This window comes from Dermacentor albipictus, chromosome 7 (genome assembly GCF_038994185.2).
Source record: "Dermacentor albipictus isolate Rhodes 1998 colony chromosome 7, USDA_Dalb.pri_finalv2, whole genome shotgun sequence".
Lineage (NCBI taxonomy): Eukaryota > Metazoa > Arthropoda > Arachnida > Ixodida > Ixodidae > Dermacentor > Dermacentor albipictus.
The window spans coordinates 130,529,820-130,554,161 of NC_091827.1; the positions used below are offsets into that span (position 1 = coordinate 130,529,820).

Genomic DNA, 24,342 nt, shown 5'->3' on the forward strand with positions numbered 1-24,342 from the left:
CTTTGTAAAAGAGTAACCAACAGGAATCCTGTACGAGAATGATAGTCCACTAATCACAATACAGAAAAGGGAGTTCGCTAACACAAGGTCACTGCTAGCATTTGGCAAGCTCATGTCTGCCTGCCTCACAAAACAGCCCTGTTGCTTATTGTACTGGAGCTTCTCTTTAATATGCATCTCATCAATGATGAGAGAACACATTCTTGACTGTGGCACGTTGAGATTTTCAAGCTTTGCTTTGAAGCGAGCTTCAATCAGTTGTGTGAAGCCTGTTTCACTGTTCTGTATTCCAACGTATGCAGACAGTGTCTTTCTGCCAGGAAGTTTGAAAATTCCACACCCTGCAAAATTCAAATTATCCCCGCGTTGCCACCCTGGTGTGCAGGACTATTGCGGCCAAAGCAGAACAGATAGAAAATCTTCCGATCAATCATCAGATAATAAGCTTATTCCCTCTAAAAAGAGGCAAGGCAAGAACTGTAATACTAAGTTTGTACAGTCCCCCCAAAAACAGGAATGAAGATTTTAGCAAACTCCTTGCGGAGGCTCTTAAAATCTCGGGTACCAAGGACCGCCTCGTGGTGCTGGGAGATTTCAACGCTCCCAACACCGCATGGGGCTACCCAAAAGACACACCGAAGGGAACGCGTCTCGAACACGCTGCATCCAGGCTGGGGTTGAGCCTGATCACACTCCCCACCATGCCCACCAGGATCGGCAACAGCGTGAGTCGAGACACGTTCCCGGACCTCACTTTCACACGTAACATCACGGACGCTACCTGGACCAACCTAGAAGAAAATCTAGGAAGTGATCACTTCCTCATCAGCATTTCCCTATCGACTCCCAAACTACGCCGGGTGGCGGGGGAAACGACTTTGACAAACTGGACAAAATTCCGACTACACAAACCTCCACCCAATGCTGAGCCGGATTCCATGGGGGAATGGTCCGATTTCTCATTAAAGCAGCACACGGGCGGGCATCTAAAACGATTACACGGACGGTGGACATACCAGTGGTGGACAGCCACCTCCTAAGCTTGTGGGAAAGCAGGCGTAAGCTGCTAAAAAGGTGGCGAAAACAACGCTTGAACAGAAACCTTCTGCGTAGGATCGCAGCTCTGGCAGAGGAAGCAAATCAGTATGCCAGTAAATTGGCAACTGAGGGCTGGATCGAGTTTTGCAATTCGCTACAGGACACACTGAGCACCGCAAAAACCTGGGCCATCCTGAGGAATATCCTAGAGCCGGAAAAGTCCAAAACCGCCACCAGCCGAACATTGCAAAGGATCGCGGAGGAATTTCCAGGCACGAATGAGGCATTAATAGAGGCTCTCAAGGATAGATATGTCGGAGGGAGCGCGATACAGTCAACAGGCCAAATTAATTATACGGGCGTCCAAAATGCGAAGCTAGACGCCCCAATATCCACGGAAGAGGTTTTTGCGGCAGCCCAGGCAGCCAAGAATACAGCCCCTGGTGCCGATCAGATTACCAACGCTATGATTAGAAACCTTAACGATAAAGTCATAGAAGCTATCACTAGTCAATTTAATGAAAACTATTGGCTTAAGGGAGAGATCCCCGAAGAGTGGAAAACTGCAACAATTATTACAATACCAAAACTCGGAAAGAAGCCGTCCCTGCAAGCGCTCAGACCCATTTCACTGACGTCTTGCATGGGAAAGCTCTTCGAACGGGTCATATACACTAGGCTTCAAAATTTCATTGAAGACAGGGGTTTGTTCCCGGCCACCATGCTGGGCTTCCGCAACGGCCTCTCGACACAAGACTCGTTTCTCTTGTTACAGGAAGAGGTACTTAAAGGCGTACCCTAGGGTGGGGAGCACCTATTGTTAGCTCTTGACCAGAAGGGCGCCTTTGACAATATATCGCATGAATCTATACTTTCCGAGCTTAATATAATTGGCTGCGGAGAAAATGTCTTCAATTATATTAGAGCATTCCTCACGGGGAGGAAGGCTACGATAGGAATATCGCATGTCAAATCTGATCCGTTTCAAATGCCCAACAAAGGTACGCCTCAAGGAGCGATCATGTCTGCTGTACTTTTTAACATCGCCATGTGTAGACTTGCGCGGACCCTAGACGGTGTCCCGCTACTGGGTTATACTATTTACGCGGACGACATCACTCTTTGGGCTACGCGCGGCTCTCTAGCAGAGAAGGAGCAGACCCTCCAAGAGGCAGCCACTGCAGTTGAAAACTTTGCCAGGGCCAGCGGTCTCAGCTGTGCTCCCGAAAAATCGGAGATAATACGCATCCACGGGAAACGATATAAAAGTTCTGGGAACATAGAAATTGAAATCGAAAATCAGCAACTCAAAGAGGTCACTGTTGCTCGGATCTTGGGATTCTGGGTTCAGAGAAATGGCAGGGCCAGCCACACCATCAATTTACTAAAGTCGGCAACAATACAAGTGGCAAGGATGATTCAAAGAATCACCTTTCACAAACAAGGCATGAGGGAAAGCGACACTGTCCGTTTAGTACAGGCGCTGGTTATCAGCAAACTAACATACAGCCTCCCTTTTCACACACTCAACAAGAGTGAGGAGGAGCTGGTTGACACTATTATCAGAGGCGCCTACAAGGTGGCCTTGCGTTTACCGGTAGGCACCCCGACAGACAAGCTCCTTGGCCTTGGGGTATACAACACATACTCCGAGCTCAAGGCGGCAACTTTAATTTCACAAAGAAGCCGACTTAGCCAGACGAGATCGGGCAGAGAGATCCTGGTGAGGGCGGGTATTCCACCACACCCCCAAAACTTGGACGAGGTACTGGTGGATATTCCCGGTCCCGTCCAAAGCAGAATCTCGGTCGCTCCTGTCCCAAGAAATATGCACAAAGACAGAAACAAAAAGCGAAGAGAAGAGAGAGTGAAATGGCTAGGCAAACTAGTCAGAAATAATGAGAACACCGTTTATGTTGACGCCTCTCAGTATAACTGGAAGCGTGCAGTAGTCGCTGTCATAGGCAATGACAGACTAGCCTAATCTCAAGCGCCTCCCTGATCACGTCCTCTATTTCCAAGGCAGAATGCTTCGCCATCGCCTTGGCAATCAAGGACCGGGAACGGACGGGGCCGTCGTACAACACCATCATCTCGGACTCTCAGGAGGCGTGCTGCTTCTTTATGAACGGCCGTCTCCCTTTCAAGGTGAGCCACCTCCTGGGAAAGGAACTCAAGAATACATACAGACTGGTCTGGTGTCCGGGACACGCAGGCCTGGAGGGGAATGAGAGGGCTGACGCTCTAGTTCGAGAGCTCACGAACCGAGCGGAGCAACCATCGCCCTCCCATTCACAACCCGCAACTTTACAGGAGAGCCGACGCGAGGAGGAGGATGACGATCCGGCACGTATGGCACCACGTGATATTCTTGCTCACCAGTGCGGCATGCGGCAAAAATACGGCGCCCCCAATGCATCTTTGCAAGGGGAAGACGCAATAGATCTCCGCAGGATTCAAACGGGGGTCTACCCAAATTTATTAAGATTAGGCAAAATTTTCCCAACGATGTACGGGCGTGCCTATCCGTGGTGTAGCGACTCACCACCGTCTTTGTACCACATCTCATGGGGATGCCAAAATAGTCCGCCGAATTTAAATGCCTACTTAGTTAGGTATAATCTAACCAACACACTGGAGCAATGGGAGGCACAACTCGCCAGCTTAGACCCGAAGGTGCAGAAGGCCCTTCTTGGTCACGTTCGGATAGCGGCAGAAGCCAGTGGAGCCCTGGATTTGGGGCACCACCCATCAAGCTCCTAATCCCCTATCCCCATTTCCCCAATTCAACAAAGTTATTCTCTCTCTCTCTCTCTCTTTAATATGCATCTCATCAATGATGAGAGAACACATTCTTGACTGTGGCACGTTGAGATTTTCAAGCTTTGCTTTGAAGCGAGCTTCAATCAGTTGTGTGAAGCCTGTTTCACTGTTCTGTATTCCAACGTATGCAGACAGTGTCTTTCTGCCAGGAAGTTTGAAAATTCCATAGCCCCGCATGTGTTCATACGCTCTTGTGGAAAGGTGTCAGCACAACACACTGACGGGTCATTTCTTCAGACCACGTTGGTCGTTTCTTCTTAAAATTGCTTACCTGATCAAGCAAAATTAAAGCAGAAGACTCATTTTCCATTGCTTTCTGCCATATGTAAGAAATATCTCCAGCGAGTGAATCCTCCTTAACCTCCTTTAGCAGCTGCTTGTACTTATCAACTGTCTGTATCAGTCGCAGAATTTGGCTTCTTAGGTCTTTTCTTTTCCACTTCGTTCTTTCTGTTGTCAGTAGACTTGTTGGTGCTCTGCAGTCAACCTGGACGCCCCGATTGCTCATATTACTCATGACATAACAGTGGTCCGCGGGTTCACTGACAGGTGCTGTGTCCATTAGAGCATCTTCCTCAGTAGGTGGTTTGGTCGAAGTTATGGGCGGTAGCAACGCAGAGGTCAATGCGGTGGTGGCCAAAGTGTTCGTAGACAGCGAACACGTAAACTGAGCTCGTTTCTCTATGCTTGCTGTGCTCCTGTCTCGTGTTGCCTTCAATCGCAAATGATGAGGGAAGTCATCAAAAACGGAAGGTACACTATCTTTCTTCAGTCGACGTCTTTTGCCTTCAATGAAATCTTGAAGTGCCGGCTGCAAACCTTTGTATAGCACGACCTGTCGTTCGGTTTTCAACCATTGCGTCGAACTGCAGCAGTCCACTTCTCCCTCAATGCCAAGTCTGATGGAAATTCATGAAATGAACGTCCCGGAGTCTTTTTTTTTTTCATCCGACTTGCACAAAGGCACGCAACAGTATGCCATGTTAGACCAAGCGAGACGTGTCTCAAAAGCACATGCTTCAAAGCAGAAAAGCACGTCGCCAAATCCCACATTGCCAAATCACGTGAGCCATTTGGGAGATAAACAAACCATGTTTATGTGGTGCCTCCTCGCGGCTGCCAAGTGCACTACGTGAACAGAGCGGAGACGTGATGGCGCTGAGAGCGTGAATCGCCAGGTACTGAAAGTATAGAGGAGGTGCTGATAGTATGTATTCCATAATTTTACACGCGTGCATCCGCCGTCTCCTGCCACAGTACAAGCACTGATGTGCCTAATAAATGTACTGGCAGGCGTCAGAGCTTTTTTGGACGTGCCTGTGGGGATTTGAGCCCTTAAGGGCTTTTTAACAGACATGCAGTCATTTTTTCAGACTGCCAGTCATTGCGGAAGTTTAAGTGGCCCCTAGGGAGTCCAAAAAATCGGATGTTGACATACAACTGATCACGAAGATGGTTCAAATAGTCCATGGGGCGAACATGTGGCAGAAAGAGGACGAGAACGGAAAGGACCGTTGCATTGATGAATGATCGGGAAATGAACTGTGAATGTATGAACTTCTTTGAAGGAGCTTGAACTTAAAAAGGAAAGTGTTGGCTGACGCCGAGGTGCAGGTGACTTTCATCCAAACAGAAATGTACTCTTTAAAGCAGTGAAATGCAACACTGAGGCATTGTGCATGGGCTGAGAGCATGTCAGGACACAAAAATGTACTCTTTAAAGCAGTGAAATGCAACACTGAGGCATTGTGCATGGGCTGAGAGCATGTCGGGACACAAAAATGTACTGTTTAAAGCAGTGAAATGCAACACTGAGGCATTGTGCATGGGCTGAGAGCATGTCAGGACAGTTGAGGTTGACTTTCCAGCTGCTGAGAGAATCTCACTTGTGACAAAGTTCGGGGCTATACCAACGAGCTTGCTGCCAGTTGATAGAAAAATAGCTCATTTTTGAAAAATATCTGTATTGTTACGTGTGGGAAGACACAGAGGAAAGAGGCTATATACAGGCTATTTACACTGAAGCCAGACCGCCAGGCCGACGCTCGCGCCAAGGGCACAGACCCACTTCGTCGTCGTTCTCGCACTGGCTCTTTCTTGAGCATCGCTCGATGATATCGTAATACTACCCCTTGGCGGCAAAAGCGCCATCACGGTGCTGTTAAATATCCAAGCCATGTGGGGAGTTGTAGGGTTTGAGTCGGGAGACGTGGACAATGTCACTGGTTGTCACACCGGAGGACGTAGTGGGTGTGGGTAGAACGATTTCGTAGGTGACATCGGTCACTTGGCGAAGCACGTGATATGGGCCTTTGTAGCAGGAAAGCAGTTTTTCACAAAGGCCCACTTTACGCGATGGTGACCAAAGCAACACGAGGGTGCCGAGCGCAAATGGACTTCACTGTAACGAAGGTCGTAGTGTTGCTTTTGTTTGCCTTGAGAGATTTGTAGACGAGCATGTGCAAGTTGGCGAGCATGGTCAGCATGGGCGATAGCATCATGGGCATAAGCGCTAGTTGAAGCTGTGGTGGACGGAAGCACAGTGTCCAGTGGTAGCGCCGGTTCACGGCCATACAAGAGGTAAAAAGGTGAAAAGCCAGCAGTTTCAAGACGGGAAGAGTTGTACGCAAAGGTAATGTAAGGTAGAGCCTGGTCCCAGTCACGGTGGTCGTCTGAAACGTATTTGGATAGCATGTCTGTAAGGGTGCGGTTCAAACGCTCAGTGAGGCCGTTCGTTTGAGGGTGGTAGGAGGTGGTAAATTTATGCTGTATTGAGCAGGCATGCATGATGTCGTCAATGACTTTGGCCAAAAAGGTGCGGATGCGGTGTGTAAGCAATTGACGCGGAGCACCATGCATCAGAATGATATCATGTAGGAGGAAGTCCCCAACAACAGTTGCGCAACTGGTCGGAAGAGCACGGGTGCGGCGCAGCGGGTCGCATAGTCTGCCGCGACTGCAACCTACTTGTTTCCTGATGTAGATTCCGGAAATGCGCCGAGAAGCTCTAAGCTGACACGATGGAAGGGCTCGGCAGGGATGTCGAGCGGCTGCAGGTAACCAGAGGGGAGCTGGGAAGGCTTCTTGTGTCGTTGGCAAAGTTCACAAGCGGCGACGTAACGTCGTACGGAATGGGCAAGGCCCGGCCAGAAAAAACGGCCACGTACACGGTCATAGGTTCCAGATATGCCGAGGTGTCCTGCCGTTGGTGCGTCATGAAGCTCTTCTAGAACGGTTGAGTGGTGGTGTTTAGGTATGACAACTAGGAACTCAGAGTCGTCCGGATGAAGGTTACGAGGGTACAGAGTACTGTCACTGAGGACGAAGAGGCGTAGAGTGGCGTCGGCCGGAGAGTGTTCAAAACGATCAATGAGTGCTCTGATGTAGGTGTCATGGCGTTGCTCGTCGGCGAAAGGAAGCAGCTGTGATACAGAGAACACGCAAGAAACACTGACAATATTGGAGGAGTCAGAGTTGTCAACAGGGTAATGCGACAAGCTGTCAGAGTCTTGGGGCAGGTGGCCAGACTTGTAGACCACGGAATACGAAAATTCTTGTAGCCTCAAAGCCCATAAACCAAGCCGGCCTGTAGGATCTTTTAGCGATGAGAGCCAGCAGAGGGCATGATGGTCAGTGACGACAGAAAAAGGGTGACCGTAAAGGTAAGGACGGAACTTCGCAACCGCCCAGACTACAGCAAGGCATTCTCGTTCCGTAATGGAATAGTTGTGCTCCGATGGTGTGAGGAGGTGGCTCGCATAAGCAATAACGCGATCCTGGCCACGCTGACGCTGGGCTAAGACGGCACCTATGCCATGACGGCTGGCATCTGTACGCATTTCTGTAGGGGCATCAGGGTCGAAGTGGGTGAGAAGGGGTGGTGAGGGGAGAAGAGTGACGAGACGAGAGAAGGCGGCGGCTTCTGCATTCCCCCTCGAGAATTGTAAGCCTTTCTTCAAAAGATTAGTGGGGGGTCTAGCAATTGCCGCAAAATCTTGAATAAAACGACGAAAGTACGAGCATAGCCCTACAAAACTTTGAACCTCTGCGGCTGTCTTCGGAACCGGAAAGTCTCGGACAGCGCGAGTTTTGTCGGGATCAGGCTGTACTCCGGAAGCGTCAACGAGGTGGCCCAGAACAGTAATCTGGCGGTGGCTGAGACGACATGTGGACGAGTTAAATTGCAGCTTCACCTTTCGAAATACATCAAGTATAGTTGTGAGACGTTCAAGGTGAGTGTCGAACGTTGGCGAGAAGATGATGACGTCGTCGCGGTAGCAGAGGCATGTGGACCATTTGAAACCTTGGAGCAAGGAGTCCATCATACGCTCGAAGGTGGCAGGGGCGTTGCATAATCCAAACGGCATTACTTTAAATTGGTATAGGCCATGAGGTGTGATGAATGCGCTTTTTTCTCTGTTCATATCGTCAACAGCAATCTGCCACTATCCAGAACGAAGATCAATAGAAGAGAAATAGCTGGAACCGGGGAGGCAGGCAAGGGCATCGTCTATACGTGGGAGCGCATAGACGTCTTTCTTAGTAATGTTGTTCAGATGACGGTAGTCTACACACAAGTGCCACGTGCCATCCTTCTTCTTAACAGGTGATGCCCAGTGACTCGAAGAAGGCTCAATGATGTTTTTGTCTAGCATTTTGTTCACTTCACTTTGAATTACTCGGCATTCTGACGCAGAAACTCGGTACGGTCATCGGTGAATAGGAGTAGCATCGCCAGTAAGAATCTGATGCTTGACTGCGAGCGTCTGGCCTAAAGGGCGATCGTCGAAGTCGAAAATATCTCTGTAGGATGATAATACTTGGTAAAGGTCTTCAGCCTGCGCAGTAGACAGGGCGTCGCAACAATTTTCCGTATCTTGGGATCGGTGGCCGTGTCTGGCACGATGGGCTTGCTAAGCTCGCAAGAAGCATCGGTCGATAAATTTGCCACGTGATGGTCGCCGAGACAATCAACGTTGGCAAGGCAAATACCTTGCGGTAGAATTTGCTTTGCCAATCCAAAGTTAAAGATAGGGATGAAAGTGCGGTTCGCAGTAATAGTAAGTTCTGTGAGGCACGGTCACGTCATACTGTAGTGGAATGTCGGGCAGAGGAGTGACGAGGTATTCGCCATCAGGGACTGGTGGGGAAGACAAGAGTTCAATATAGGCTATTGATTTTGGCGGCAGGCAAATGAAGCCGGTGGGGCGTAGGCGGCACTGGGGTGCGTTAGAAGGTTCAGCGAGAATCGGCAACTCAAGGCGAAGGGTACTAGCAGAGCAGTCAATAAGAGCAGAATGCGTGGAGAGAAAATCGAGGCCGAGAATGAGGTCGTGGGGGCAATGAGCAATCACGGCGAAAAGGACAGGAGTGTGGCGGCCGGCGATGCTAACAGGTGCTGTACACATGCCGATAATTGGCACAGTACTGCCATCCGCAACGCAGGCGACGCCCGCCAGCGCTGGGGTGAGCTTGTTCATTCGTCGTCGGAAGGCAGCACTCATAACAGAAAGATGTGCACCTGTATCGATCAGTGTTGTGACAGGATAGCCATCAACGTCAATGTCAAGAAGGTTTTGGTTCGCAGACCAAAACGTGAGCAGACGATTTGAGGGCAGGGGGGACAACGCAGCTTCATCTCCAGAAGCTGCAGTGCCTAGTTTTCCGGCTGGATCCGGTAGGCGATAGGCGACGGAGAGAAGCGACGTGGTTGGGGCGAACGAGACTGATGGCGTCGAGGTGAGCGCGAGCGGCTGTAGCGAAGGTTCGGGGCAGGAGTATCAGCGGCAATGGGTTTGTGGCAGGTGGCATAGGGAACACAAGGTCGAAAGGTGCAGGAATAAGTGGCGGTGTATGTCCGAGGAGGTGGTGGCCATCGGTTGCGGCAGTGACAAGCGACGTGGCCAATGCTACAGCAGTGAAAGCAGATCGGCCTTTCATCAGGGGTACGCCATTCTGACGGGTTGCGGCGAGATGTGGCAGAAAAGGACTGCTGGGAACGAGGAGGGCTGCTAGAGAACTGGGGAACCGGGGGTGGAGACGATGAACACACGGAGTTGTGATCCATGTTCTTAAATTCCTGTCTGACGATGGCCTGAATCATCGCAATTGTGGTTGCTGGTGGATCGGGAGGCGTCGCTGAGAAAGCTGGCAAACAAGCGGCCTCGAGCTCGCGGTGAACAATACTGGTTACGTCGTCACAGGGGGTGGTCTGACGCGGTCGACCCTCACATGTAGACATAGCAGCAGTGTTGGGCAGCTGCATGATGTGATATGTGGTACGGCGACTCTTAGCTTGTTCAAGGCGACGGCATTCTTTGATGATGGCGTCGAATGTCGAGACGTGACCGAAAGCAAGAAAACCTTTTTCGCCTCAGTGCTCCCTTCAGTTAATAGTCGGCGTTCGTGTTGTCCACTTCTCTACTCTTGTGTCCTGTCTGCACGCCTCACTTCTTTTTTGCCTAATGAATCCTTACCAACTAGCTCAGCTTTCTGTCGTTCCAAATTGAAAGCATCATCGGCGATGCCTTTTAGCACATGCGACACATTGTCTGCTTCAGACGTAATATCATCAGCTTTGCGGCAGAGAGCCAAGACGTCGAGGATGTATAAAATGTACGGCTCTGTAGATGTCTGAACACGAGACGCAAGAGCCTTTCTCGGGGCAGCCTTGTGCCCCATGGGGTTGCCGAACAGTTAGCTGAGCTTTTATTTGAAACTGTCCCAACTGTTTATCTCATCGTCATGCGTTCGGTGCCACGCGTGGGGTGTCGCCGAGATAAAAGGACATTGGCGAGCATGATCGTTGGGTCCCACTTGTTATTAGCACACTGGTGTGTTCATAGAGCTTGATCCATTCATCCACGTCCTCTCCCTCCAGGCCAGAGAACACACGAGAGTCGCGATGTTGGGCAACCATGATGATTGGAGGAGTCAGACAAGCCGAAGCCGTTGCAGAGGCGGTCTCATCACCGGGAGGCACGGTGACAAGCTCGATGTATCAACCACTCTGGATCCGTTGTGAGGACGGGGATCGCAGACCTCCACCAGAATGTTATCTATGGGCAGACACAGATGAAAGAGGCTATATACAGGCTATTTACACTGGAGCCAAACCTCCAGGCCAACACTCGCTTGCGCCAAGAGCACAGACTCACTTCGTCGTCATTCTCGCGGAGGCTCGTCCCTTGAGCATCGCTCAATGATATCGTAATAGTATGATGCATCTCTTTTTATTCGTATTTGAAAATGTTCAACTCAATTTGCGATGTGCTTTACCTTATTTTTTAAATATATTTTATTCACTGCACATTTTTACTACCCCCCCCTTCAGTTTTCTCTCTTGAATAAAATAAACATTACTCCTTACTTTTCAAACTAGATTAAGCCGTTTTTAAAATTTTTTTGCGGCCGTAGGTGTGAGAAAGTATTATTTTGTTTATCAAGTCGATGTTCCTGTGACTCCTGTTTTCCAATGTGTTCAAGTATTTCTGTGATAATAGCTGCGTGTTCTTGTGGTTATTGCCCAACTGCTTTGATATTTGTCTAGCCAAAATGAAACCAAGCGTATCAAAGACGAAACGACGCTTTTACACATGATATGTGGTTCATGTTGCTGTAGCCAAGTGTGCGCTTCCGATTTCCATTGTTTCTCGAAGCTCTGAGCATGTTGGAACAAAGTATTTTAGCTTGCATGTGTGCTCAGCATTTAGATCCTTACGAAGTAGCACCCGATCGTCATGCTTCGATGGGCAAAAGTGGCAGCGGAAGCGACGAATCCAACTTGCAAGACAGACCACCGTCCCCGCCACAAGCAGCATGCGTGGAGAATGCCGATTGGTAAATGCTCACTCACACTAGGCCGTCCTGACACCGATTTTGGTCTGTCGATTGTCGGCGACAGCGTTTTTTCCTTCGTGTCGGCACCTCTGTCACATTGCATCGACGTCAACAATCTGCCGACAATCGGCGTAAAGTTCAGCGTCGCTACAGTGTGACAGGTGCCGACACGAAGGTCAAAAACACACCCATTTACGGCACAACTCGTCGATGGCATCTTGTATTACAGGGAGATCATAAAACTCTTTGTACTTGCAAATTCGTGCTATACTCGTGCGCATACAACAGCACGTGCGCTGCCATGCATGTGGGACGATGCGAGTGCTGCTCATTAGTGTGGACTTTCTTTACTTCATAATATGCGTAGAATAAAGTGCAAGTGTCTAATAGTATACTAACTGCAATTTTAAGCAATAAGTATACTGTACTTAATGAAAGTCGACTTACGTGTAGTAATCTCTTGACTTAATTTTGAAGTATCAACTTTTGACCGCCAGGTCTTGCCACTTACTGGTATTTTCTGACTCTCTTTGCCAATTTAAAATTATATTTCCTACTTAAATAGCATGCTGGATTCTAGCACTAAAAACCTTGGTTATTTCATTTCCATCAATGTCTCATAACACATTCTGGCCAGTTGTCAGTCCCTTTTACAAGTGTGGGAACGAGCAATTGTCGCGGGATCCGGTATGTACTCCTTAATTATATACATGTGTACCCACTATCTCCTGTCACAGTACGAGCACCGATATCCCTAATAAGTGTACTGGCAGGCCTTCAGAGCTTTTCCGGACGTGCATGTGAGGATTTGAGTGCTTAAGGGCATTAAAAATTGGACGTTGACGTAAATGCCAGAAAAATCAGACGACTGTACGACTGACCAAGAAGATGCGTCAAATGGCCCATGGTGCGAACTCGCAGTGGAAGGAGGATAAGAACAGAAAGGACCAACGCATTGAGGGACGAATGGAAAAGGAAGTGTGCTGCTACTTTGAAGGAGCTTGAGCTCAAAACACAAAGTGTTGGCTGACACCGAGATGCAGGTGTCCCTCACTCAAACCAAAATGAACTCTTTAAAGCAGTGATACACAACACTGAGGCATTGTGCACAGGCTGAGAATGTGTCAGGGCAGTTGAGGCTGACTTTCCAGCTGCTGAGGGAGAATTTCACTTGTGGCAAAGCTCAAGCCTCAGACCATTGAGCTCACTCTCAGTTGATAAAAATAGCTCGTGTTCGAAATTATTTGTTTCTGTATGCATCTCCTTTTTATTCATACTTGAAAATGTTCGACTCGATTTGCAATATGTTTTACTATTTTTTCAAAAATATTGTTACGTGTAGCTGGAGCCAATACTATATACAATTTATTTACAGGGAAGCTAACGGAAGGTCAGAATGGCGAGGCTAAATCAAGCGGGCCCATGTCGTCTTCTTCCTCCTCAGTGCAGCCTCACTGTGGCTGCTGTTCCGTAGTATCATCCCCGGCGGTAGAAGCACCGTCCCGGTGTTTAATCTACACATCCGCGGTGAAAGGTGTCTGGTATCGCTTTAGTCTCGCCACGTGAACGATGTCACTTGCAGCTGACGATGGCGCTGACAGGTCGGCGGGGATAACTTCATACGTGACATCAGTCACTTGTCGCACCACACGGTATGGGCCAGTGTAGCGCGACAGCAGCTTTTCTGAAAGGCCCACACGTTGAATGGGTGACCAGAGAAGCACCAGAGAACCCGGAGTAAAGTGCACGTCGCGATGTTGGTAATCATAGAGGCGTCTCTGATGCTCCTGTGAGGCCTCGAGATGGGTGCGGGTGAGCTGGCGCGCGTGGTCGGCGTGTGCGATCGCGTTACGGGTGTATTCAGTGGTTGAACGTGTGGCCGAGGGCAACAAAGTGCCCAAGGGCAACGCGGGTTCTCGGCCATATAGGAGATAGAATGGTGAATAGCCGGTGGTGTTGTGATGCGATAAATTATACGTGAACATCACATATGGTAAGTGAAGATCCTAGTCGTGGTGGTTGGTCGCAACGTACTTTGAAAGCATGTCGGTGATGGTCCGGTTGAGGCGCTCCGTGAGGCCGTTGGTCTGTGGGTGGTAGGACGTGCTGAACTCGTGCTTTGTCGAGCAGGAGCAGAGTATGTCCTCGACGACTGCCACAGAAAGCTGCGGCCACGGTCAGTGAGTAATTGGCGCGGAGCACCATGCACTAAAATGATGTCATAGAGCAGAAAGTCAGCAACATCAGTAGCACAACTTGTCAGACGGGCTCTGGTGATTGCATATCGTGTTGCATAATCAGTAGCGACGGCGACCCATTTATTTCCGGAGCCTGAGAGAGGAAACGGTCCAAGAAGGTCTAGACCAACACGGAAAAAGGGTTCCGGTGGGATGTCGATCGGCTGGAGACATCCAGCTGGAGCTGTGGAGGGCTTCTTCCGGCGCTGACAGGGCTCACAAGCGGCAACGTAGCGCCGTACGGAGTGGGCGAGACCCAGCCAAAAGAATCGACGGCGTACACGGTCGTATGTGCGCGAGACGCCCAAGTGTCCAGCCAAGGAGCGTCGTGATGTTATTGGAGGACAGTCGAACACAGGTGTGATGGAATTACGAGCGAAGGTCACGGCGGTGTGGATAGAGATTGCGGCGGTATAATGTCCCATCCTTAAGGAGAAACACCCGGGGAGAGGCGTCACCAGGCGTTGACTCCAGATGGTCGATGAGGGCTCGTAATGAAGGATCGCGGCGTTGCTCGTTGCCGATTTCAAGCAACTGGGAGACAGAGAAAATGCAAGCGATGGCGTCCGCATCAGCCGGTTCGTTGACGGGGTAGCGGGACAAACAATCGGCATCCTGGTGCAAGTGTCCCGTCTTATATACCACGGAGAAGGTATATTCTTGCAGGCGTAATGCCCAGCGAGCGAATCTTCCCGTGGGGTCCTTGAGAGAAGATAGCCAGCAGAGCGCGTGGTGATCAGTGATGACACAGAAGGGGCGTCCGTTGTGGGGATGCGCGACCCTCGCGCCTCCCCTGATATCTTGTTTTCCCGCATAGCCCCTGTCTCCGTGCGGCGTCGCCGCGTGGGCCGCGGCGTGGGCCGCGGCGGTAGGAGTGGTACAAGTGCGTGCGAGAGATGGCGCGAGTGTCGCGCCGCTGCGTGATTACTTGGGTGCGGGAAAGACAAGGCGCTCTCTTGGGGTTCGAGACGGCGAGCAGCACGGACGTGTCGTGTCGCGCGTGCAGCGACCCTCTTCCCCGGCGGGTCGCCGAACAGCGCGGAGATTCCGCGCGCGTGGCGACCGATGCTTCTGTGAGACCGCCTCGCGTGGCCGCCTTCGAACGCGCCACGATTCGCGTGACCATACACGCGAATGACCAGGCATTGGGATCCAGCATGGGGCGAACATATTCGCTCGCTTCCGGTTGCGGTGAGTCGAACTTCTAGATTTGTCGCGCGGCCCATTGGCATGTTTTGTGGATAGCAACTCGTCTAGCTGGCATTGATCTATGAAAGGTGCAATAAATGCCCTTCTGATTGTTTGCACTACTGTGTTGTCGTTCCTTTGTCCCAAGAGTACGGAGGAGAACCCCACATCACCCCACATCTGGCTGCCCAACGTGGGACTCTTGGGGCATCGGACGATAGTTTTGCTTCGTTCGAGACCTTTGTTTGAACCGAAGCGTAGGCCTAGCATGAATTTTGATCGCTAGCGTCGGCGGCGTGCTTTCTTGAGCGAGGTGACGGTGGCTGTAGTGTGTTTGGACATGTCAACATGCTAAGCCTTTTCGCAAGTGTTTTTTAATGGCATTCATCGGTACGAGAGCCACGTGGTCTGCATCCTGGGAGAGCGAGGCTCAGCGCCCGCGGAGCATTGCCAAGCCTGAAGTGAGTGAGTACGGAAGCCTCGTGGAAGGTCCGAATTTCTTACGTAAATAGCTTCTTCTATCTCCTTGACTCGGATGAAGTCATGGCTCTGGGAGCCGGGTGGCCGCGGGCCACGGGTGCCACTACGGGCTGACTGGTATTCCGGCCTGGCACCGGGCGCTCCGACACCGTCTGGGATGGTGGGTGCCGTCAACTCGGATGCTGTGTGCACCGAGCGGAGTAGGACCACCTCACAGAGCTGACGTCTCCTTGCGGCTGCCTGTTTTGCGCTCATTTTGGGCGTTTTTTTTGGATGTCGCTTGTTGTCGGGGTAGCGTCGCTTTAGGCCTAAGGCTTTACGAAGCTGCCTGTCGCACGTGGAGGGACACAACCTGGTGGACCGTGGCGTTGAGGTGTTGCAAGTTCGTTCCCTCATTCTAGTTAGCCTTGCACGAATTGAAATTACTCGTTCGACTCAAGGAAGCGAGCTTCGTTCACCTGAACTTAGCATCTGAGTAGCTGCCCGATCTTTTGCTAGCCGAGTTGAACATCGTACCACGTGGGCGATGCGCATGCAGAATTCCTCTCCCTTGCACTACTTTAGTGTTTGCCGAGTGTGTTGAGTGTACGCAGCGTGATTGGAGTCACCCCTGGCTTGCTGTCACCTGCACATTGTTTGTGCTGCTGCTCCGGACTACGATCGAGCCACCCCGGGCGATGGTGACGCTGTGGCCAGTTCGGTGCACCGACTTCGGCGGCCTCCTGCATACAGCTCACAACCCTCAGTGGCGGACAAAAGAGCCGGCGGTCACCGACAGCTATGGCGGCTCTTACCAGCAGGGCGCGTCGGCGCGAGCGACGCTTGCTCATTCCGACTACTGAGTCGTCGTCTCCGGAGTCCTGGCCTGGAATCGTGCTGTCGAGTCTACAAAGCTGCTGCTGTGACCGGCGGACGCCAGCGGTGTACCCAAGGACAATCGGCTCGCATGTTATGGACAGCGTGTAGACATTTCTTCGGCGTGACCACTGTTGCATGTACTATCTCGTTCGCGAAGCACGGGTTAATGTTAGACTGTGTCACATGTTTCGCCGGAATAAGAAGTGATTTAAGGTTGGGGGGATGTAGGGATGCGCGACCCTCGCGCCTCCCCTGATATCTTGTTTTCCCGCATAGCCCCCGTCTCCGTGCAGCGTCGCCGCGTGGGCCGCGGCAGTCAGAGTGGTACAAGCGCGGTGCGAGAGATGGCGCGAGTGTCGCGCCGCTGCGGGGTTACCTGGGTGCGGGAAAGACAAGGCGCTCTCTTGGGGTTCGAGACAGCCAGCAGCGCAGACGTGCCATGCCGCACGTGCAGCGACTCTCTTCCCCGGCGGCTCGCCGAACAGCGCGGAGATTCCACGCGCGCGGCGACCGATGCTTCTGTGAGACCGCCTCGCGTGGCCGTCTTCGAACGCGCCACGATTCACGTGACCATACACGCGAACGACCAGGCGTTGGGATGCAGCATGGGGCGAACATATTCGCTCGCTTCCGGTCGCGGTGAGTCGGACTTCTGGATTTGTCGCGCGCCCATCGGCATGTTTTGTGGATAGCAACTCGGCTAGCTGGCATTGATCTATGAAAGGTGCAATAAATGCCCTTGTGATTGTTTGCACTACTGTGTTGTCGTTCCTTTGTCCCAAGAGTACGGAGGAGAACCCCACATCACCCCACACCGTACAAATATGGACGAATCTTCACAACAGCCCACACAAGAGCGAGGCACTCGTGCTCTGTGATTGAATAATTGCGCTCAGCGGGTGATAGATGTCAGCTGGCATAAGCTATAACGTGGTCATGTCCACGCTGGCATTGTGCTAACACTGCTCCTATGCCGTGACCACTGGCATCAGTTCGAACTTCTGTTGAGGCAGACCGGTCAAAGTGGGCCAGAATTGGAGGCGTGGTAAGGAGAGTAGTGAGCTGCGAAAAAGATGCGGCATGGTCAGGTCCCCAAGAAAATGGGGCATCTTTCTTCAAGAGGTTGGTTAGGGGACGTGCGATAGTTGCAAAGTCCTTCACAAAGCGTCGGAAATATGAGCATAGCCCTACGAACGTCCTTGGTAGACTTTGGAACAGGAAAGTTCGTAACGGCGCGAATTTTATCCGGATCAGGTCGCACGCCTCTGGCGTCCACGAGGTGTCCAAGGACGGTGATTTGGCGGCGAGCGAAGTGACATTTTGACGAGTTCAACTGGAGACCGGCGTGGCGAAACATGTCAAGAATCGCTGAAAGACGGTCTAGATGCGTGTCAAATGTGGGCGAATAAACGATGATGTCGTCCGATAGCACAAACAGGTGGACCACTTGAACCCCTGAAGCAAAGAGTCCATCATTCGTTCGAAGCTGGCGGGCGCGTTACAGAGACCGAAAGGCTTCACCTTGAACTGATAAAGGCCGTCAGGGGTAATAAATGCAGTCGTCTCTCGGTCCATGTCGTCGATGGATATCAGCCAGTAGCCGGACCGTAAGTCGATAGAAGAAAAATAGGTGGCACCATACAAGCAGTCAAGAGCGTCATCAATACGTGGCAAAGGGTACACGTCCTTTTCGGTGATTTTGTTCAGGTGGTGATAATCTACACAAAAACGCCACTTTCCATCCTTCTTTTTGACAAGTACGACGGGAGAAGCCCAGGGACTACAGGAAGGCTCGATAATGTCCTTTGCAAGCATCTTTTTGACTTCCTGTTGGATAACAGCTCGTTCGGACACAGAAACACGATATGGATGTCGGTGAATAGGGTTCGCATGGCCAGTGTTAATGCGATGGGTCACGGACGTTTGACCTAAGGGTCAATTGTCATAAGTAAAAAATGTCGCGATAGCCGTCAAGAACACGGCAAAGGGCTTCAGCTTGAACAGGTGTAAGGTCAGAGGAAACCATCTTCTCAATGTCGACGTCAGTACCGTGCGATGACGTCACGGTATGGGCTGAGCTGTGACGATCTTCCACTGTGAATGGCTCGATCTCATCATCCTGCAAAGCGCTAATTACAGCAAATGAAATCCCCTGAGGCAGAACTTGCGCGGTTAGCGCGAAATTGACAAGGGGAAGGCAGGTGCCATTTCCAGTAATTGTCAGCACAGTGTGCGGCACGGTAACACCATGTGTAAGTATAACTGCCGGAAGTGGTGCGACCACGTAATTACCTTCAGGTACAGCTGGTGAGGACAACAAGTTGATGTGTGTCACAGATTGAGGCGGTAGGTGAATAAAATCCATGCAGCTCAAACGGCTTGGAGGCGGGTCTACAGGGTCGGCAAGAAGAGGCAAGTCAAGGCGAAGTGAGCCAGCGGAACAGTCAATGAGGGCTGAATGATTGGCAAAGAAATCTAGACCGAGAATGAGGTTGTGAGGGCAATGCTCGATGACGGTGAAGAGAATGACGGTTTGTCTCTGAGCAGTGGTGAGTTGGGCAGAGCACATGCCAACAATAGCGACAGTCCCTCGGCCGCCGGTTGTGCCGCTTCGACCTCACGACGAATAATGCGGGTCAAGTTGTCACATCGCGATGGCTGGTGGAAGAGGTCGTCACAGGATGACGTAGCAGCTGTGTTGGGAAGTCGCGTGATGTGCTGGGATACCCGGCGGCTTTTAGCATGCTCAAGACGGCGGCACTCGTTGAGGATCGCATCGATGCTGGTGACATTTGTAAGCACCAGTAAATTGAAGGCGTCGTCAGCAATGCCTTTGAGGACGTGATTAACCTTATCGTCCTCAGACATGGTCGGGTCAGCCTTGGCACAAAGGGCCAAGACGTCGAGAATGTATGACACGTAGGACTCGGTCGACGTCTGTACACAAGTGGCCAGGACTTTCTTGGCATCAACTTGGTGACCGAACGGATTGCCAAAAAGGTTGCAGAGCTTCTCTTTGAAGAGATCCCAGCTCGAGATCTCCTGTTCGTGAGTCTGGAACCATGCAAGTGGAGCTCCGTCGAGGTAGAAAAGAACGTTCGCAAGCATAATAGTCGGATCCCACCTGTGACTGGTGCTGACACATTCGTATAAGCGGAGCCAGTCATCAAAATCACGACTGCCGATTCTGTTGAAAACACCAGGATCTCGAGGGGGGGAAATGGCGACGTAGGTCAGGGCTGCAGGCGGAGACGGTTGCGTAGATGAAGTGCTGCCAGCAGGAGCCGAAGTTGCACTGTCACCGTTGCGACCGCTGCGAAGCTCCATGATGGGTACGGGGAACGTCCACCTCCACCAAATTAATGTTACGTGTAGCTGGAGCCAATACTATATACAATTTATTTACAGGGAAGCTAACGGAAGGCCAAAATGGCGAGGCTATATCAAGCGGGCCCACGTCGTCTTCTTCCTCCTCAGTGCAGCCTCACTGGGGCGGCTGTTCTGTAGCAATATCTTTTTCGCTGTGAATTTTCTAACCTCTCCCTTTTGTTATCTTTTTGAATAAAATAAACGCTACTCCTTATTGTTCAAACTGGATTAAGTCGTTTTCTTTATTTTTTATCACGCTTACTAGTGAGTGGCAGCTTCGGGTGACATGGTGTCAGCCCATCTTGACATAGAACAAAGTTCTGTGCCGCTCAGGAAATTTTGCAAAGGCACTCGGGGAAAACATGGAAAACTCGGGGAATTTGGAAATGTCAACTTGGTAGACGCCTTATCTAATTGACAGAGGTGGCTCTACCAACAAGGTGGACGAAATAATGGGTCTTTTCAGTGAGCTTGGTCAGTGTTAGAGGTTCACCTCAGAACAAGCAAAAGAATGTGAACTACAATACCTTGACCTTAGATCACATTTTTTAGACGACCATGTCTGTTGGGAATATTTCCCCCATTCTGCCAAGCCTCTGTTGAACTTCACCTCAGGTCATCCCAAAGTACGCAAAAATGCCATTTGCGTCTCCATACTTCGGGCCTCCCTTGTAAAGACATGTGGGCATGCATTGGGTGATGCATTCGCACGTCAGGTAGTCAGGCTGCAGGAAGCTGGGTACTCGGGTAGCTTGATAACAGCCAGCTGTGAGAAGTTGATTAAATGGGTAAAAAAACTTGAGGAGACAGAATTTAAAAGCTGGAAGAAGAATGCTGTAATTGTACCATATGCACACCGCTTGTACCATGGCCTAAAGAACGTTACAGGCCGTTATGGGGTGCAGGTTGTCCTTTTGGCTCCTGGAAAACTGAGTGCTATTTGTCCGGCGATTGAAAGGTGAGCAAGTGGAGCAGAATGTGATTCTAATGTAAGGTGCAAAGTGAATCATGTTAATAAGTATGTAGCCTGCACTACCAATGTTGTGTACTCTCTCCTGCTCTAGTGTGGGAGAGTGTACGTAGGACAAACTGGCTGGTGCATCAATGTAAGGCTTGGAGAGGATGAATTGTCCTTGGTCAAGAATGATTATGAGTATGTGTCGGCCCACTGCCAATAATGTAAGTGTAAGCCTCTGCTCAAAGAGGCAACAGTTCTAAGCATACTGATGTATCCACCAGATTACTTGGGAAAGAAGCCCACATTGGAGCAAAAGGGCACATGGTGCATTAGCCAGCATTTGACCGCGCTTTCTCAGCCGGAATTAATTCACCTAGATAGCTTGATACAGTAACTGATGCCTTGTATCCATGTGGCCTGGTTGTGTGTTCCTCGATTGACCATGAGATCGCTTATGTTGCTTATATTCCTTGGTGTGTGTGTTTCAGTAAACTACTTGTGAGTCAGTGCTCGTCCTGTGTCCTTCCACTCTGTCGTTATTTCGTTTGTGCTGTTACCATTAGAATGCATACCAACTCGGCCAGTTTCCACTTTAGTACGTTGCTTTGTTGTTGGGCAATTCGATCATATGCACTGAAGCATTAATTTGTTAGTAGGATCATGACCTTGCCTTTTATCTCGCTGTCTCTGTGCCTTTTGCGCTGCAGTGTCCATCATCTGAACTCGTTGATTTTCCCTCCTCAAGGATATAATCTTTTCTGTTCTCCGTGTTTGTGTAGCTTAGTTTTAGTCATGAGTTCGCGTATTGGTCGAAACAGCAGCGTCAACAGCAACACTGATTCCGCGAAGCCCCTCAAACAACTTTTCTGCTGCGGAACCCAACTTCCTGCCACCGACTGTAGTAGTTATTTGAAGAAATGCAGAATTTATTAGCAGCTGTTGTCACTCTGTATGCTTGTACCGTTTCGGGCCATACCAGTAACTGTAAATTTTTTTCAGTTTGGGTTCATGCACGTTCCAAGGATATCGGTTTGGGTTTGGGTTCAGTTCTGGTCAAAATTTTGGTTCAGGCACAGTTTTTAGTTCGAGTCCGATTTGACACCCTGACCCTGAACACATTTTTAAAACATTATCCATGACAGCATGATTTCAATTTTGCAGTGGAGTCATATGATCATCAGGTGGTTGTAATTTGTCTGGCAAACTAGTGATTATTTATATTTTGATGGGTTGTCAAATAGATAAAAGCGAACCACGGTTTATAAACGGAAACTATTTACAAAGATGGCCAAGATGGTTGAACACACACAATGTCCTGGTAATTGTTGTCTTCTTCATTAGTCCAAGGATGTAGCTAGTAAAAATTTTTTTGACAGAACATTGATAGTTGTCCTCTAATTACTATTACTACTTGTTAAAAATAGCATCCGACATCCGAAAGCAGTGTCTATATGTTAAGAATGGTAGCACTAGAGTACTGCAGATTATTTTGACTATTCGGGCTACCCAAAGGCCTACCTGAAGCTTGGTACTGAGTGTGTGTTTTGCCTTTATTGGAATGCAGCCAGTGTGCTTAGGAATATAGGCCACAATCTCAGCAGCCTCAGCCTCTGAGCGATCCATTTATGTGGCAGAATTGAAGCCAGTTGTTTTCCAAGGCTGTGTGTAGACTGATGGTTGTTGAGCATTAAGTGCTTTGTAGTGACCTGCTGCAGGCACCAATCAGTTTTGCAAAATGACAGTGCTTGTGCTGCAGGCTGGAAGAGGATGCATCAGCCATTGGAGGGGAGCAGGCAGCAGCAGCCCCTTTGAGCAGCAAGCTGCGCAGCACCCAGTGCCTGGTGAGGAGCTCTCTTAGAGGCCGGGCATTCCTCGAAGACATTTATTTTTATTTGTTTTATTTACATAATACTGCCAGCCACCTTTTGGCAGCCAAAGCAGGGAGAGGTCACCATACATTCAAACAAAATAAAAGAAATAAGAATGGAGCAAGTGACAATGTGCATCAATAAAAAAACGACTACATAATCTGGCTCATTATACACAACTAAATAAAGTGTATAGGCAAATAAATGATGAGTCGCAAAACACTGATAGAAAACAAGAGAAATAGGAATTAAGCAACAGAAAATGTGTGTGAAAAAAATGACTCCATAATCGGTTCATTATACGCAAATAAAAAAAAAACTCATAATGAGAGATAAGTGATGTGAAAGTGTAAGGGAAGAAAGTAGTGCAAAGAAAGGATGAACAAAGGTAAGCACTTAATGAGCATTGCATTGGCTGGCATGTGTTAGTGTAATGACAAAACTGCCACAAAAGACTGAACTGACAGAAGACGGGCTACGTTATGTGGCAGTCTGTTTCAATCTGAGAGGGATCTTAGAAAAAGAAGCCTGGTAGGCAACTGTTCTGCTTAAGGAAGCTGTTATGGTGCTGTCATGCTTTCTGTGAGTTGGTCTAGCACTGTTAAACGGCATGTAATCGCTCGAGTGAACTTTCTTTTTATTGTCTGCCATGTTGTCAAGCATTTTTAGTCGATGCATCTTATGATGGGATTCTAGTGTCGATAGTCCAAAACAACCGAGAAGTCGTTCTGGACTACCGACAGGCCGCAACGCAGTAAGAAAGTTAAAGGCAAATATATTGTCTAAGCTTAGAGCCCACATAAAATGCTGTCTTCGATTTTCTTCCTTTGTTTTCCCTTTTGATGCCATTAATGTGAAAAAGAAGTTAATGTCGCTACTCACTTAACCGTTACAGTAACTTTTTTTCTTGGAGCGAAACCGTCAGTGCTGGGACACCTGACTGAGGAAAGCTTACCGTCACTGCGATAACTTTGATGAAGCTATTATTCTGCTGTGGTGATACTCTCTTGAAAGGTGCTCAGGGCCTTATGTCCAGTCCAGTATGTTTCAAATTTTGTCCTTAGGTGTTATGAGTAATTGTTGGCTTTTCCTAAAAATGAAGGATCACACATCATACAATGCATGCACTACACGAGGAATATTTACTCACCTCACTTTTGTATCTCGCAGCTCCCGGAAGCAACATTTGAAATCCATCTCAGGCAAAAGTGCACCGCTTTGGGTCGCAGTTGCTCTGCATTACGAACTAGCGTACATGCACAGTGATGAGACTAGTCAGCTGTTTGGGTTCAACAGAGGCCGCCATTTTGCGTGTGCTCAACGGTATGGTTTGGATGAAGATTCGACAAATACAGTAGAACCTCGTTAATTCGAAGCCCATCGGACCGCGAAAAATCATCGAATTAACCGGGTTTTCGAATGATCAAAAATGGACTGAAAACGAAAAATAAACGTACGAAATGTGGCTGTATCAACACTGCGCCTTTATTTCGCCTGAAAAACGGTCCCTTTAAGTACGTCATCGATGCGTGACTGCTTGGCGCGGTAGTTAGCCACACCGTCGGCTGCGTCCTCCAGTCTGTTTACAGTGCCGATGCCTCCTTTACTAGATGCCCACCGCGTTGCTCGCTTTCCCATTGTAGCGGCGTTTCCCTTAGTTCAGCATAAATTCCCTCAGGCGCTT

The 24,342-nt window shown here is 49.6% G+C and overlaps 1 protein-coding gene across 4 annotated transcripts in view; it reads left to right on the top strand.

Annotated features, from left to right (window-relative positions):
* The window catches only part of brun (trafficking protein particle complex subunit brun), a 663,235-nt gene that overhangs the window by 38,519 nt on the left and 600,374 nt on the right, over positions 1-24,342 (top strand). For all 4 annotated transcript variants that reach the window (XM_070522710.1, XM_070522707.1, XM_070522708.1 and 1 more), the window contains exon 3: positions 22,547-22,631. In XM_070522710.1, the coding sequence (XP_070378811.1) occupies positions 22,547-22,631 (85 nt within the window). The remainder of the gene's footprint in view (positions 1-22,546; positions 22,632-24,342) is intronic.